This window comes from Canis lupus, chromosome 21, assembly GCF_048164855.1.
Source record: "Canis lupus baileyi chromosome 21, mCanLup2.hap1, whole genome shotgun sequence".
NCBI lineage: Eukaryota > Metazoa > Chordata > Mammalia > Carnivora > Canidae > Canis > Canis lupus.
The window spans coordinates 41,183,287-41,201,806 of record NC_132858.1 but is presented as its reverse complement, the minus strand read 5'-3'; the positions used below and the strand labels follow the sequence as shown (position 1 = coordinate 41,201,806).

Sequence of the window (18,520 nt, the reverse complement as noted above, 5' to 3'; positions counted from 1 at the left end):
TAAAAATTCTTTACAGATATGACTAAATCAGGTGTGCCATTTTTGTTAGAAAGTGCTTAAGCATGAAAACAAAACTAAACCTGAGTAACATACCTGAAGAACTTCAGCATCGCTGACAATCTGTGCATCTTTACATTCAGTTTTCACTTCAGTTTTGGCTGTGCTGATCCTTTCCAATGCTTGTTCCCTCCTTTTCTCTCTTTTTTCAAGTCTGGCAAAAGCTTGCAGAATTGCTTCCATTTTCCTTTCTTCTCTTGTCTACAAAAGTTAAATTTCAAGTGGCATAATAAATGTCATTGCGCTGCAGTAAAATTCAAAAGTCCCAAATGTTCACGGGAAATGGAAAAAAAACTTCTACGATGATGTTAGCAAAACATTTCTATTGATGACAGTCTGGGGGGCATATATTCATGCCAGATCCTTCAGAGTCTGAAACATTTCAGGAAACCCTGTCATTACAAATATGTTTCATGAAAGGACTACTTGGATGATTGTCAACAATAAGAATAAAGCAAAACCAAAATCAAACAAAGAGGCATAAAAAACTACTTTGCTTTACCAAACTGAAAATCTTTCTTGATAATAGAGAAGCTTAGTTAGCCCTTCTTAAAATAAGATTCAAAGTTCCTAAGGTAATGAATGTTGAAAAGATTACACACTCAGAAACTTAGGGAGTAAATATTAATTATTGACAACATGTGACAGGATATTACAGGGTTAAGTCCTGGGTTCAAATTATGACTCTACTAGTCATTTACTCTTTGTGACCCTAGGCAACCCTAGTTAACCTTTTTGAGCCTCTTACAAAATGTGGATAATCATAATTACACTTCCCTGAATCGTTATTAAATTCACATAGAAAATATCTGTGCAGCTTGCCAACAGCACTTGGAAAAGAGTAGGCGTTCCATAAGTGTCAGTTATTATTTGTACTTCAGCTTTCTTGTTCTCTGTTACAATTTTTTTTTTTAAGATTATATTTATTCATGAGAGACACAGAGGCAGAAACACAGGCAGAGGGAGAAGCAGGCTCCATGCAGGGAGCCTGATGCGGGACTCTATCTCAGGGCCCCGGGATAACAACCTGAGCCAAAGGCAGGCACTCAACCACTGAGGCACCCAGGTGCCCCTCCGTTACAGTTATTACAAGGCATTCTTCTACCCTCTGACCTTCCTGTCTTCCACCAACAGTTGAAGGCAGGGGCTGAGGGTCAGCCAGAGTGCCTTTGTCCCTCAGTTCTCTCTGGAGAGAGAATATTAAAAGCAAGACCCAGAGCCTTGGCCTGTGGGCCTGGCAAGTGCTTCATCTTTTAACCAGAAACAGGAAGCACTTCCATTCGCTGTCCAGTTCTCTAGACGAAAAGAACCAGGTCCTGAGTCTCCGATCCATTTGGCTCTCCTCACCTTCTGTTAGTGAAACTGAAGCTTGGGCTGCATGGGCTTCTCCACACTGAAGCTTTTTAGTCTCCGTAATTATCAGCAGGGATTCAAGCATTAAGACACCTACACTCTGGAAACCACAGCTTACTGTATTTTTTTCACTTTTAAAAAGATTATTTTAGAGCATGTGCATGAAGTGGGGGGCGGGGCGGGGCAGAGAGAGGAGAGCAAATCCACAAGCGGACTCCTCGGCTGGGCAAGAAGCCTGACATGGGGGCTGCATCCGAGGACCCTGAGATCATGACCTGAGTGGAAATCAACAGCGAGCCACTTAGCTGAGCCACCCAGGTGCCCCCCTCTCTCCATTTTTTCCACTAAGGGGACAAAAATAGCCTGTCAACAGAACTCCTCTGATAGTACTGCTAGGCCTCTAGTTGGTCACATGCTTAGCATGGAACCTACTTAAGACTGATTCTCTATCCCTCTCCACACCCCACCCCCAGCTTGCTCACAAGTGCATGTTCTCTCAAGAAATAAAAATATTAAAATATATATATATATATAAAATGAACATAAATACTGAACTCCCTTGTAAACAATACCACTAATTGACAGTTAAAGGAAAATACTTTAGAGATGACTCAATCTTTTTGAGCTAGTCAGGATCTTTAAAAAAATCTAGTCCTGTGCTGCTGAAGGAACCAAAGCCCATGTGTATTAGATGACTCATTCAAAGACAGAGCCATAATTATTATCCAAGTTTCCTGGCTCCCAATTTCCTTATTCCAATTAACCATCACTGACATTGCATAAAGCAAAATAAAGTATAATCTTCCCACATTTACTACAACTGTCAACTCAAAGCACCTTTAATACACTCTCATCTTTAAAACACACAAATGTTGGAAATGTAAGCATGCCCGTGATTTTCTACATTAAAAAAATCATTAATACTCCAGTCTGCTTTTATTTTAAATTCCGCAAGGTTCATATGTCATTCAGTTATTTGTTTTCACCATTGCATCTAACACATTCTTTGACACATAACCACACCCAGTTTATCTATTCAGTGATTGAAAACTTGCCAGTTTTATAGACCTAACTGAAAAATAATCAGTTTTATATATAGCTTGGGGTAATTACAGTTTACGGAGGGGATTAGAGAAATTAGGAGTCCTAATTAACCCCAGCAGACCCTAACACCTGTGTCTGATTGTCACATATGGCTACTGCTAAGACCTGCATGTTCTGGAACCATGACTCATTCCAAGCCCATAAGCAGACCTCAGAACTGTATTATCTGTTAGCTGGGCAATCATAGATCCTGATACAGAATTAGATTTTCCTTTCAGGAATATTACAGTGGCTTTTGACCTACTGTTAATGCTGGAGTACTGGGTGTTAAACTCAACTATGAAGGATCCCTGATGAAATCAATCAACAGATTGCTTTTATGACATATATCTTATTTATGATCTCATAGAGCAAATACAGAGTACTGTCGTTCCTGCAAGCAGAAGAAAGTCTGCTTACTATCCCTTTCGAGGGTTTTATCACCTGAATAGGTATTTTTAAAATTTGTATTCCAGTTCTGTGCTTCCATATATAAACACATTGGAGCACGAATCTGACTTGAAATGATAAAACTTGATATACTTGCAAGAGACTATGAAGATCTTGTCTGAGCTTCCTTTCGATAAATGGAGAAAAGGTAAGGTCCAATATGGTTCAAGGGGTACATAATAAGGAACACAGATTAAAGTTTTATATAATATTGCAACTGAAAAACTAAACTCCACTGGGTAAATTGTTGTAATTCATCCCAATTAGAGATAACTGGTAATTTTTCACTGAGTGAAGAATAAGTCGATGCCACTGTAGGTGTACCACAGCAGCTTTAAAGAGATGTGCTTAGCAGCAGAATGAAAGAAATGAGAAGAAAACAAAATGAAGACCTCTAGGGACGTGTGATTTATTTATTATTATTATTAACCTTGTTAATGGGTAGAAAGTGGTTCCTAAAACACTTGCTTTTATTTAAAAGAAAGGGAACCAGAGCAGGGTCAGCTTGCCCAATTTACCCTACCCACAGGCATGAAGTAGAGAAAGTAAGAGACTCCTCAAATAACTCTGCGTATCCTCTTGAACGATAGTTAGAGATTTATTAATCTTTTAAAAATGCTTTAGATTAAAAAAATAAAAAATAAAAAATGCTTAAGATTACTGATTAATAAAATAATTCCAAAATAATAAGTATGGCTTGTGGGGTACCCCCTTTCTTCTCTACCACATGATGGTTCAGTGTATCTCACAGTACTGCTTTCTCTTTGGTATTTCTTATTCCATGCATGCCATTCTCCATGACAGCTTCTGCAGAACCTTGCCGCCTTTTTCACCCAATACCTTCAACTGTCCTCAGCATATAGCAAATATTCACGGATTTGCAAAATGAGTAAGAATTGTGTACGTGTCACTATTGTATGAAGGCATGAACGAAGTATTTTAACAAGATTTTGGAAATCTGGAATTTATTACAAGGCAGCTAAAGCAGAGTATCCTCACTTTGAACAGAGTACCAATAAAAATAAATGGGTTCCCTTTTGCTATTCAATACCATAATGTCATTCATCACTCATCTTTAGAAACACTAAGCTCTGTGATGTGAGAAAATGGGACCTAAGAAAATTAAAATTAGTAACCGACCATCAACTTAATCATGTTACAAGGAGAGAAAAGTGATCAGTGATATATTTCACTTGTTATCAGATGACTTTCCTGGCAAGAAATTTAATGATATCTTACTAGTAAAATTTCTTTTGCATCTTCTAAAGCAGTCTTCTAAGTCAGGTGACTTCCTAAAGACATTAAGAATAGCAGGGATTCTTTAAAGAATTTTCCCACAGAGTGTTCCATCAAATAAAAATCTAGGATGTCAAAGGTATCACCATAAACAAGTTGCAACGGTGTCTAAGTTTATGAAATGGTTCCATAAAACAGAAATTCTCAAATTTTTAAACATACTATGTGTATACTGAGAAACAACACTGGGCCCTGAAGCACTGTTTACTAACTCAACTGGCTACAGAGCTCCTATTTGCACAGAACATATCAGAATCTTGTGGACTAATTTCTGATGTGATGGATGTTATGGAGAAACCTGCATCCTGGAAGGCCTCTGGGACACTACCTGGCCTATAAGGAATCTTCAATTAGTTCACACTTAGAGGCCTACCTAGATCTCTACTTAAAGGACTGCCACGAACATTTAGTAGGCTTTTACTGACCACATACTTTATAAAAGCCAGGCATTTTTTCCTCAGGTGCTGGGGCTATAACAATTAACAAAATGACAAATTCTCACCCTGTGTAGTTGATATACACAATACCAGATTTTCCTAGCTGCTTGACAAGTTGAAGCATGTCATATAACCTAGGTGACCATCCTTTCATATCCTTTCTGTTGTTTCTTAAATATTTTTTAAGATTTTATTTTTCACTTATTTGAGAGAGCGAGCATGAATAGGGGGGCTGGCAGAGAGAGAAGCAGACACCCCACTGGGCAAGGAGCTGGATGTGGGGCTCAATCCCAGGACCCTGAGATCGTGAAGGAAGATGCTCAACCAACTGAGCCACCTAGGCACCCGTTTCTTAAATTTCTATCCCCTTTTAAGTGTGAAGGCCTTCTGAACCATCTTCCTGGATTCCAATTTAAGCAATCTGACTACAGTGTATCATCAAATATTACCAAGACTATATCCCCAACATATAATCTTTGCATAATGCCATGGAAAATTCTTTTAAAAACATAGTATCAAGATACTTTAGGTGGTTCTTTTTATGCTACTATAAATTGGGAGGGACAAGCCTCCTTTTTTATTTATATCTTATAAAAGCTTCATATTTTAATAGATCAGCTGTTAATTCAACAAAATACAGTGAGCTTCCAGTGTCTAACTCCCTGCTGCACAGTGTCTACCTCTGATGAGGTTGTGGTCACCTCACCCCCTACTGTATACCTGGGGGCATCTACTCAGTAGTATACTGGGTTTTAGAATTAGGTAAGTAAAAACAGCCCACTGTATTTCAACTGCCATAGCTTACGAAGACTCATTTTAAAATTCTCCAAAGTCAATTCCAGCCCACTGCCAATAAGTATTTACTAGTTAAAAAGCAAATGTCAGGAACTATTTAATTATATACAAGTTTGCTTTTGTAAGTAGGTAACAACTTTTTAAGGGGAGAAAAATGAAGAAGAAAAATGTTAATAAAAGACTGTGCACTGTAATTTTTTCTGCAAATGCTCCTGAGGGCAGAGACATTGTCTTCTTCCACTCTCACCAAAGACAACAACCAACCAAAATAATACATCTACTAGTGCAATTTTTGGAGACTGAGTAAAATGCTAAACACTAGATTGTGTATGAAACTGCCATGTACGTAGGTAAATACTGTTGAATCGACAATTTCATATGGTTTAAGCTATACTACAAAAGGATGGGCTGAGGTATATTTGAATTTGGACATTACATAGTATTCATCTGGAAGGAAGATACGACTATATCTCTATCTCAAATATACAAGAGAAGTAGTATCTCCTATTACACCCACAATGATTTAAAGTCTGTCCTCTCACAGAAGGAAATTTCAGTCTGTTTAACGTAAGTTTCTCAGGAGTTGTCCTTAATCTTTCTTTCCAACTACTAATGTTAACCAACACAAAAGGCAGACACTAAAGGGGGATTAACTTTTTCAAAACCAAATATTTTGTTCTGGGCAGCCCCGGTGGCTCAGCGGTTTAGCACCGCCTTCAGTCCAGGATGTGATCCTGGAGACCCGGGATTGAGTCCCACGTCGGGCTCCTTTTGTGGAGCCTGCTTCTCCCTCTGCCTCTCTCTCTGTGTGTGTGAATAAATGAATAAATAAATATTTTTTTTAAAAAAAACAACATATTTTGTTCCTCACAAATACTAGTATGTCGGCAGGGTTGGGGAGACCATGCCAATTGGCTAAGTATTTCATATCTCTTCAAAATAACAGACAAATTCTAAACTCTGATAATTTTCAAGTTTACATTTTTTTGTATGAAAAATACCCAGCTGCACAGCCACTACCTTAGAGGCAGATATTAAAATGAATATGCTAAAATGCATACAAATGGATTCCCTTTTTATCTATCCAAAGTTCATCAGCAAAAGGGTATTTCTATTTTCTTCTGGGATCTGAAAATGAGGATGTTCTAAGTTCACAGATTTTCTCAGCATTAAAAGTAGCCCCACAGTCATAAAAACTTTTTTAAAAATGTAATTGGAGTAATATTATTGTAAGGGCATTAAACTTTTTTAATTTCATGATTTTTTTAGAGTAGTCATTATAGCCCTTAAAGTCACTTGTGAAAGAGGTTCTTCCTACCAGCACATGCCTCATCCAAAACCCAGTGATACTCTACAATGGTTTTGCAGTCTAGTACAAATACACTGCTCTGGCAATTGTGGAACAAATGGACCAATACTGAAAATCTAGTCAAGAGAAGGCCACCGATAATTTGGGTAGGTTCATAATTTAGATGTAACCAGATCTTGAAAAGGGTTCAAGGTAATTCCTTTAAGCATAGGAAAAAAACTCCCCTCTTTTATAACCAACCTCCTTGAGTACTTTTTCCTATATAGTTTTTTGTCTCTCTGATATCACCCGGTCCCCTCAGAACTGTGCCTCTGAAATCCAGACACTGTGAAACAGTTCCGCATTGCTCTCAGAGTTGTGAACATCAACAATGAAATAATGTTGGAGGAATGACCATCCAGGCAATAAAACACACAATGATCCAAAGATCCTACCCCTCCCTACCCTAAGTATATGACCCTGAGATTCCTTGGAATACAACATGAAAATCACACATAGGAAACAAGGAATCATATAAAATAAAACGGAGTAGGGAAAATCCATGCTAAAATCATTATTTTGGTGTGTAAAGTCCTTTTCAAACCTTTGGCAAAATCTATCATAATACCTAACTGGCCTAAGAATTATATCCACTGCTAAATTAACACAGATTTCTAAGAAAATATCTTGTATAATTTATTTGCAGTATCTTATCTGTATAAAAAGTAGAACAAAGAACATAAATACCAAATGTATTTTAATGAAAACCTTATTTTTTGATACCAATATAAGATACAGAATAGTAGCTACCAGTGGGTTTTTTTTTACATAAGCCATTTATTTGGTGCTGTTATAAGCTTTAAAATTCCATTTTTGCTTTACATTTAATTATGAAGAGAAAAGGTACAATTTAGCTAATGAAAGACATTTTGAACAGTAATTCTGGCATTAAAATTTATTAATAGTTCTCAGCCTCAAAAATGTTAACTGTCATAACATTCTAAAATGTCTAATGAACACACAATAAAAACAGAAAAGACTAGTGCAAGTTACCTGAATGATAATAACAAAGCCAAACAAATGTTCAGTGGCACATCATGTTTGCTAATTTGAAACAAAGAACAGTGCAAAAACCCTCCTAAAGGCAGCAACAATTACTATGGGAAGAGCAGCTGTCATAAGCCCAAGAGACAGCATGAAGCTTCCCAACTTACCATCTTCCTTTTCCTTTCTGCAATCTGCTCCTCTGATTCCATTTCTACTTCGTTGCTAATGGGAGTCTTTTCTTCTATATCATCAATAAAATCTGGTTCCTGGAAGATAGAAATGATTGCTGTATAGAAACTACTATTCTGTCTACAAATCAGGGACACTACAGTATAACATTTAATGCATTCACCATAGACAAATTATGAGCCTACTTAAATCAGCTTCAGAACTTTAAAACTGGTTTTAATTCAAGAAAATTTTCAAAAAAAAAATTTTCAAAATTAAATAATTCTGCTTTTTACATAAAGTTCTAGTCAATAATGTTATCAATAGAACCCAGCGGGTCAAATATGGTAGCAAAGTAAACATATAAAACCACTTCATAAAACCTAGAGCCTACAGATACCAAGTGCTCAAAAAATGTTTGTTCAATTTAAAGCTTATGGGAAATTATCATTAAATTAATTAAACTATTAAATTATGGTAGATGGGGGTACTGGAGAGAGTAAAACTTTATTTTCATTTTAAATGGCCCTGCCTAATTTCCATTTGTGTAGAGGGCATATAAGAAACCATGCTCTAGCAGGGCAGACAAATGAGCCAAACTCATTCCCCAAAATTACGTGCTAAGAGAATTTTCTCTTAAAAATCATCTCTCTCATCTTTATAGAATTATGCCCCACATGTTTAAAAAAAAGGAAATCAAGACTTTATTATTAACATAAGGACGATACCATCTGGAAGAAGTTTTTAAAGTACCCAGTTATAGAAAAATCTTGCATTGAATTCTGCAAACATTTGCTGGCTGAAAAAAAAAAAACAAAAAAACAAAAAAACATTTGCTGGCTGAATTGTTTAACAAGTTTAACACTGCCCAAATCCTAGCAGAACCTGTGTTTTATGTTTCTAAGTACTTCATTAAATAACAGATTCAACTGAAAAAATTTAAACCATTTTACATAAAGAGATTAAAATATGACAAATTATTTTCTTTTGTTGATTTCTGTTGAAAAGCAAAAGAGGGGATCCCTGGGTGGCGCAGCGGTTTGGTGCCTGCCTTTGGCCCAGGGCGCAATCCTGGAGACCCAGGATCGAATCCCACGTCGGGCTCCCGGTGCATGGAGCCTGCTTCTCCCTCTGCCTATGTCTCTGCCTCTCTCTCTCTCTGTGTGACTATCATAAATAAATAAAAATTAAAAAAAAAAAAAAAAGAAAAGAAAAAGAGCATAGTTCAGTACCTGATTATTTGATACGGATAGTCTCAGTGGAGAAAGCTTTCTCTGTTTAGTTTCTGGGCTCTTCATTTTGTTGGTTGTTCCTTCACAATCCAAAGTAATATTCTGATTCTGTGTATCTTTTTCTTTTGAAATATCCTTTTCTTTTTTTCCTTTTTTCCTTCTGGTCTCATAACCACTATTGATGTTTTCCGTGGATTCAGAACTACGTTTTAGAACAGGGCACTCTGGATTTTCTTTGAGGCATGCACAGTCCACCTTGTACTTACTAGAAAGATAACCAGTTAAATATTTATTCAAGACACACACTGTAAAATTTTCTAATCCATTTTAAGCTGCATTTTAATTTTGTAAAACTGTATGCTATTACTACTACTTATAAGCAGTCCTTACTTTTCACTATTTGCAAACCCATGGTAACTACTGCGAAAGAAATTTTTTTCCCTCATTTAAAAAACATAATCAGGGATGCCTGGGTGACTCAATGGTTGGAACTCTCTGCCTCTGGCTCTGGTGATCCCAGGGTTCCAGGATCAAGTCCCACATCGGGTTCCCTGCAGGAAGGTTGCTTCTCCCTCTCCCTATGTCCCTACCTCTCTCTCTGTGTCTCTCATGAATAAAATCCTTAGAAAAAATTTAAAAATTAAAATAAAAAACAATCATTAAAAGTTGATCCTGACCAGAGACTGGGCCTTCAATCAAAGGATAACCAGTTACGACTTAGAAAAGGAAAAAAACATTAAAATGGAATTTTTAAAAGTAAAATGATACTCTGGTTTACATTAAGACAAAACCAGTATTTACTTCATTCCGTGGTCCCAAAACTTAACCAGTTTTGTCTTATACTTTAAGAAATGACTTCCATGGGGCAGCCTGGGTGGCTCAGCGGTTTAGCGCCGCCTTCAGCCCAGGGCCTGATCCTGGAGACCTGGGATCAAGTCCCACGTCGGGCTCCCTGCGTGGAGCCTGCTTCTCCCTCTGCCTGTGTCTCTGCCTCTCTCTCTCTCTCTCTGTGTCTGTCTCTGTCTCTCATTAATAAATAAATAAAATCAAAATCTTTTAAAAAATCAAGAAAAATGGCAAAAATATAAAAAGATAGTTTCACAAGGATTATCATCAATTTTTAAAAGCCATAAGGAAGTGAGGCAAGGAAGAAAAGTGTGAGACGAGAAACTGGTCATTAACCCATGTCTGGTAAACACTGAGGCTGCGTAAGCTCTACAATTGAGCAAGTACACCACCTAGATTCCCTCCCATGGAGAGAACATGTGCCCACAAAGATATGTTCAAAAAATCATAGGAACACTTTTGGTAAATCTAAAGGATCACCAACAGAAGAATGGATAAATGCTATCACCAGTGAAAATAAATGAACAAGAGCTAGACAGAACAACAGAACTGAATCTCAAAAGTAATGAACGAGAAAAGATGAAGGCAAAATACTACAGAATATAATTTACATAGAATTTAAGTTGAAGTTTTTATACTCAGAATTGACTTTATTTCCCTAGTGTTTCAGAACAACAGTTCTCAGAATTTCCATACAGGACTCCAACAAACTTTTTTGATTTCTCTGCAAAGAAAATTTGCACAATTTCTTTTGTTTTGAGGGGCAATAGTGAAATTACCCATTCACATTGATCAGCCAAATTAAATATAGGACTAAAACTGTACCCCCTAAAATAGAAGAAAAAACCCTCACGTAAACAAGATCAGTGTTGTATGGTGGAATTAGGACTATTGATTTTAATTACTATGAGCATTTATCACACTTATAATTAAAGTTTGGAAAAGAGGGCAGCCCGGGTGGCTCAGCGGTTTAGGCCGCCTAGTGCCTCCAGGGCGTGATCCTGGAGACCCTGGATCCAGTCTCACATGGGGCTCCCTGCATGGAGCCTGCTTCTCCCTCTGCCTGTGTCTCTGCCTCTCTCTCTCTCTCTCTCTCTCCCCCCGTTCTCTCATGAATAAATAAAATCTTAAAAAGTTTGGAAAAGAACTAATAATCATGCTTAGTAGAAAGCTGACACCAAAATGCTTGTTTTCAAGTACATTTAGTTGCCTTATAATAAATACAAATTAAAAAGCTATGAAAATACCTAGAGTTTTAGGAGGACATTAAGAACTATTTCAAGGGATCCCTGAGTGGCTCAGTGGGTTTAGCGCCTGCCTTTGGCCTAGGGCATGATCCTGGAGTCCCAGGATCGAGTCCCACGTCAGGTTCCCTGCATGGAGCCTGCTTCTCCCTCTCCCTGTGTCTCTACCTCTCTTGCTCTCTCTGTGTCTCTCATGAATAAATAAATAAAATCTTTAAAAATAAAAAAAGAACTATTTCAAAACAGATAATAAACATAGTTAGAGACTTGAACTTACCAATTCCCATAGTCAAAATCAAAGGCAATAGTTATTTCAGTTCCCTTTGGAATACTCTGTATAGAATAAATGTAAAGATGTATAGTTCCATCCTCAATTTCATGCCTCACCTGTTAGTCAAAAGAAAATTTTATATTTTTATAAAATTTCTATCTTTAGTAGCTCCTCATCCTGCAATTTTGAAAACTTTTTAAAGGAATTCATGAGTACACTGTGGAAAATCTGTAATCACAAGACTATCTAGAAATTGATTGTTATTGGGATGCCTGAGTGGCTCAGCAGTTGAGCATCTGCCTTTGGCTTGGGTCATGATCCTGGGATCAAGTCCCACATCAGGCCCCCTGCCAGGAGCCTGCTTCTCCCTCTGCCTAGGTCTCTGCCTCTCTCTGTCTCTCATGAATAAATAAAATCTTTTTAAAATTAATTAATTGCTGGTTATAAACTGAAAACATAAATACAGAGATGCAAACTCTACAGACTACCATGTAGCATTAAAAACCACATACTACGGGATGTCTGGGTGGCTCAGTAGTTAGGCATCTGCCTTTAGCTCAGGGCATGATCCTGGGAGTCCTGGGATTGAGTCCCACATCAGGCTCCCTATGTGGAGCCTGCTTCTCCCTCTGCCTATGTCTCTGCCCCTCTCTCTGTGTCTCTCATGAATGAATAAATAAAATCTTAAAATAAAAAAAAAAAGCACATACTATACTTCATTGACTCTACAATGCATATTTTTTCACTTCTGAGTATCCCGACATTGGGAGTTTTATAAATAATGGTATCTTCAATCTGATGACATGCAGTAATGAGTGATGATACAGTTAACACCATACTTTTTTATGACAGACATTATTCTAGGTACTTCAAATGTATTAACTCCTTTAGTCCTCTTAACAACTTTTTACACATAAAACAAGCATAGACAAGTTTACAAAGCTAGTAAGTCAAAGAGAAGACATGAATCTAATAAGTCTGTTTCAAAACCTATGCTCTTAACTGTAACATAGCTATAAATTAAAAATGTATAGTTTGGCATGTAAAAAAACAAAGCCAGAAATACTACTTAGGGCTCCAAATTAAAACACAGTTTTATTAAAAAATTTTAGACTAGCACATATAAAATCTACTTTAGCTTTCAGTTTTGTCCTCTATCTTGATCTAATCAGATCCTATATTTGACCCATAAATAGAGCTTCTGAAATAAACAGAAGTCCAATATTTCTTCTTACAAAGAACATTTATTCAATGTGCAAAGTCACTTTTAAGCCCTCATAGCCCAATATTACCTAACTCTTCACAATGGAAACACAGTGGACAATATAAAATGCTGCAATACTTAAAAAGTGTTTTAAGCTACCAGATTGTGTTTAATGCTCGGTTCTTCATATCCCCTAAACCCCTGCCTTCCAAAACGATTTCTACAAGCTTACCTCTGCGTTGGGTGTACAAGAACGCCTGATGAACCGAGCCTCATTCCCAAAAGTCCTTGCATCAACACACATTTCTAGCCCATGAAATTTAGAATAAAATAAAACAAAAGGATATGGTCTACAAAGAAAGAAATGCATTACAAATTATTAACATATTAATGAACTTCTAAAAGATTCAAAGTAAATAAATAATAAAGCCAAGATCTGAATATAGGCAATCTGATACCAGAACCCATTTGATCATGCTAATTAGATTTTTACCTGCTCCAATAATCTTACCCAAATCAAAGGCAGTTAGCTGAAGGTAGAAATTCAAATTTAAAAGGAAAAATAAAAAGGGAGTGACTACTGCCTTTACAGAAGGATTCATAACTGGACACCTTGAAAATCTTTATCTCACAGTGACTTAAATGTTTGATTTATAGCACTGTTTCAGATAAAATTTGTTATATCCAAGAGAATTATTCTTGTATATCTTTCAAATCTTAAAAACTCAAGTTATAAACAACAAATAGTTTAATTATCATATAGACTGAGAATACTATCTCCCTAGAGATACTAACATTCTTCTAGATTTCACGAAAGCAATGGGTCACAACATCAAATCCCCTCCCAAAATCACATAGCACAGAAGAGGGCTCCAGAGCCATTTCAGTACCAAGAAAGAAAGTGAGAGTTCAAAGTGGTGGCGATAATGTAAGACTAAATCAAACATCCTCTAATAAAGAAGGTGTTTTGCCTGTGATCGCCAATGATCTTTTTAGGTTCTAGCAATTATGTTATAAGGACTTAAGAAAGGTCTTGGATGCAAAAGGGTTCCTTATAATCTTAGGGAGTAAGTTTTTAATTAACATCCATTTATACTGCTGCAGTTTATTTTTGAAGTAGACTGTTTATAGGAGTGTCAGCGAGATATGAGTGAGATTGAGGAATACATATGCTTTTTTGTTATATTTTATTATAGTTCAAAAGTTGGCATTAGTCACTGTTAGATCACACTACAATTTTAAATGTATTAGAATAATCACTTAGGAAAGCAAAATATAAACGAATACAGCATCTTGACGAAATAGCCAAAAAATCAATTCTTAACTATAGATAAGTGGTAAAATAAATGAGTATACCTCTTAAAGAAATATCCATTTGCTTCAAACTGTTCTCTTAGCATAAACTTCCCTCTGTACTCAATGATAAGTGCATCAGGAGGCAAATCTTTTGCAGATTTCAGAATTTTCTTATTTTTTTGTATATGGCTCTAAAACCAGAGAAATGTTGAGAGTAATTAAATCTGATTGCTTTCAGTCTTATTACTCAATATATATATTATAAGATAGCTTTTGTTAAAGTTTTTGGCAAAAAAAAAAAAAGTTTTTGGCAAATGATATATTTACCTCCACAGGAGGCTTGAAGAGCAAATTGTTGGTATTCAAATCTGATTTATTGATCTCTTTTTTGTCATTTCCATTGCCTAATCTCAGAGCTATTCTTTGTGCCTCCCTCTGAACACCCTCACTATATTGGTTACTATTTGCCTCTTCATATCGATCCATCCATGCTTTGATTTTTGTCTCCCATCCAAAATTTGAACCATCAGATGAAGGATCAATCTCTGGAGCTGAACCCTAAAATCATAGCAAATAAGTATTAATACCTGGACTTCTAAGTATTTATATTTACACACACACAGATACACAAATAAATGGTAATCTATATAAAAGAACATAATATAAAGAAGAGATAATGGTAGGCTTTCTAAGTTGGTCCTAGGGAAAAAATATCAGCTTACTACATCTTTATACTGCATGCCAGGCAAATAAGGACTTAGAAAACTAAAGGAGGCCAAGTTATGTTGGACTAGCAAAAATTCAGGCTTCACTGACGCCACGTTAGCCAAATGGAGGCCATTAATAAAACTGCAAATACTCAAAATTTTGGAATCATTGCCAGCTAGCAAATGATTAAAAAAAAGACAGTGAAGGGGCACCTGGGTGGCTCAAATCTTTAAGCAGCTGCCTTCAGCTCCGGTCATGATCCCAAGGTCCTGGGATCAAGTTCTACATCAGGCTCCCTGCTCAGCAGTTATATATATTATATATAAAAACAAAAATGCTAAGTGCCAAGTACAAGCAGTTATAGCCTCTTTTAATCTGTTACAGAGTGGGATGCCTGGGTGGCTCAGCAGTTAAGCTCCACCTTTGACCCAGGGCGTGATCCTGGAGTCTGGGGATGGAATCCCACATCGGGCTCCCTGCATGGAGCCTGCTTCTCCCTCTGCCTGTGTGTCTCTGCCTCTCTCTCTCTCTGTGTCTCTCATGAATAAATAAATAAAAATCTTAAAAAAAAAAAAAAAAAGTCTGTTACACAGCAAAAAGAAGGGGGCACCTGTCTGGTTCAGTTGGAAGAGCATGTGACTCTTGATCTTGGGGTGGTGAGTGTGAGCCCCACACTAGGTGTAGAGATTACTTTAAAAATCTTGGGACGCCTGGGTGGCTCAGTGGTTGAGCGTCTGACTTCGGCCCAGGGTGTGATCCTGGAGTCCCGGGATCGAGTCCCACATTGGGCTCCCTGCATGGAGCCTGCTTCTCCCTCTGCCTATGTCTTTGCCTCTCTCTCTCTCTCTCTCTCTACGTGTCTCTCATGAATAAATAAATAAGATCTTTAAAAAACAAAATATTAAAAATAAAATCTTGAAAAAATGTTCAAAAGAAAAAAACAAAAAGGAACAATTTTCTTGCTGGAATGCAGTTTATAAATAGGCACAATTACTATACATTTTAAAAACGTATTAAAATGTGGACTTCCACGACAATTCCTTTTTTTATTTTTTTTAAGATTTTATTTATTTATTCATGAGAGACACACAGAGAGAGGAAGAGACAGGCAGAGGGAGAAGCAGACTCCATGCAGGGAGCCTGATGTGGGACTGGATCCCGGGACTCCAGGATCACGCCCTGAGCCTAAGGCAGACGTTCAACCACTGAGCCACCCAGGCGTCCCCTTCCACGACAATTCTTAACTGCAATCTCAGGATGAAAATCAACCAATGCAGATAACAAAAACATATATGTTTCATTAGCATAATTCAAATTTATAATTGGTTTTAACACATGACATTTCACTTTCTTATAAACACTATTCGTCAGTTTCCTTCTATAACAGTGAACACCTTGATGATAAAACAGATTTCTATAATATGTACAACCTAACTAAAATTTAAAAATCATGTAGAATTTGTAAAGATCCTTATATATTCTGTTAGACATGTACAGTAACACTAAAATTTATCATTTGTCCACATTCCATAAATAACGAACTTTTATTATACAAGGTATCACTTTTCTACAATGAAACAAACTATAGTAAGTTGAACAACTACTTGATAGGAGTAGCTTTATTTTTACCAATTGATACTTTATATACTTAAATATGCCATGTTATAGTAACCACCCTATAATAGATTTTTATACAAATATGAAATATTACATATTAAGGCTTTCCTCAGCTTTATTAAAGAAATATATAAATTTAATTTTTTTCTTTCTGTTTTACCCTCCCCTCACCCAAGCCTTCTACTGACCTGGTATACATTTGATACAGTAAATTCTTCTATATCTCTTGAACCTATAAATACTACAGAATTACTAACCAGAATTGTTATGATCTTAAAGAGGTATCTTTGAGTTAAGGAAAAATATCTTCAAAGACATACAAAGCATTTTTAAAATTCTATTTCCTTAGTCATTTCTTTATATAATAAATGAAAATATTTCACTTAAGTAAAAGATGCCCCTTCTTCAATAAACCTGCTATTGGGATGACTGGATATATTAGAAAGGAAGGGAAACTAGTGAATTATTAAGTTTCCACTAGCTGAATCCAAAAACTTTTGCAGACCGTACAGTATGTCAGAGAATATCCCATAAACACAACTTTAATAAACACAACTTTAATATAAAATCCCCAATTTTAACACATAAGGAACATTTTATGAAACTTTGGGTTTGCAGTGACACCATGTATTAACTTTCTTGAGAAAGAACTACAAAAACATGTAATCATCATCACTGGATAGCTGTTTAATGATTTGTTTTTCAGGAAATATGGAATAATGAATAAATGATCATGCTTTACACTACTGGCATAACAGATATACTGTAACAGGCTCTTCACATCCAATTTTACTATCTGACAACTTGAGAAACCCATTATCCTTTAACCACATAACCTAGGAAGCTACAAAAACACTATATAGCTGACCTCTGTGATCCAACACCTATCTTTTAGGGGGAGGCAGAGCTGACGAGCCTTGCCTCTCTCAGCAACCTGGGCATCTACAAAATTGAGGATATATTCTAATTAATTCAAGGTACAAATGATTACTTTGTACCTCTACGGTGATTTTATAGTACTCTATAACTGACTTGACTAAATCACTAGAATCCCAACTGTGCAAAAAAAAAAAAAAAAAAAAAAAAAAAACACACAAATTTTCAAATTCTCAGTGTTACTGATATACCACTTCCTTTTGCTTTTTTAACAGAGTTAATTTAAACTCTTAAGATAGCAAATTAATCAAATTAAGATTCTCAATGGTGCCACTTCTGATAAAGATAATAATGAAATGATACACAATGATGAAAACAAAGATTATGGACAAGCACGCACTTAGTAAGCTCCTAAAAAACTGAAACTGACAGTACTAAGGACTTAAATTTATTTTTATTTTTTTTAAGGACTTAAATTTAATGTATTTACCTTAACTCTTGATGACTTCCTAGATCCTTCACGAAAGGCCTGAAAGAACATGGAATTCTGAGTTTTTTTTTTTAAACTGGATGTAATATTTAAGAATCAATCAGTTCACTAAAGTCATCTACTAGAATATTATTCTATTAATTAAAAATAGAATGCAGACAGAGTGCCTGGGTGGCTCATTGGTTTTGTCTGTCATCAGCTTAGGTCATGATATCAGGGTCCTGTGATCAAGCCCTGAGTTGAGCTCCCTGTTCAGTGGGGAGTCTGCTTCTCCATCTCTGCCCCTTCCCCTGCTTGTGCTCACTCTGTCAAATAAATAAATAAATAAAATCCTAAAAATAAGCAATGAAAGAATATCATGAACAATTACTCAAAGAAAAATGCTTTCTTTGAAAAAAACCTTGATTATATATCTAGAGATAGTTTCACTCTATAATAACAATATAGTCATCATGAAAAGTACTTTTTTACCTTGGGAGACAAAAATCTTCAGTAGCAATTATAACAAATTTAATGAAAAACTGCCTTAGAAAAGGTTTTGTGCCATTATATCCTTGGGATAATTTATCACATAAAATTTTTAAAAATTTAGGACTGTTATTTGTTTTCTAAAACAGCAATTTTCTTTTTTTTTTAGTTTTTGTTTTTCTATGACTAATTTTATTAGTGATGATTTCAAATCATTATGCAAACATTCTTCTCTATGATACTTCAATCTCTAAAATATACTAAAATGTTAAAATTAGTTTTAAAAAGCTTAGA

At 36.0% G+C, this 18,520-nt stretch overlaps 1 protein-coding gene across 5 annotated transcripts in view; it reads right to left on the bottom strand.

Annotated features, from left to right (window-relative positions):
• The window catches only part of KMT2E (lysine methyltransferase 2E (inactive)), a 92,784-nt gene that overhangs the window by 11,094 nt on the left and 63,170 nt on the right, over positions 1–18,520 (bottom strand). For all 5 annotated transcript variants that reach the window (XM_072791495.1, XM_072791494.1, XM_072791492.1 and 2 more), the window contains 8 exons: positions 17,759–17,797; positions 14,395–14,625; positions 14,128–14,258; positions 13,004–13,121; positions 11,574–11,683; positions 9,207–9,471; positions 7,974–8,072; positions 94–258 (listed from right to left, as the gene is read on the bottom strand). In XM_072791495.1, the coding sequence (XP_072647596.1) occupies positions 94–258; positions 7,974–8,072; positions 9,207–9,471; positions 11,574–11,683; positions 13,004–13,121; positions 14,128–14,258; positions 14,395–14,625; positions 17,759–17,797 (1,158 nt within the window). The remainder of the gene's footprint in view (positions 1–93; positions 259–7,973; positions 8,073–9,206; positions 9,472–11,573; positions 11,684–13,003; positions 13,122–14,127; positions 14,259–14,394; positions 14,626–17,758; positions 17,798–18,520) is intronic.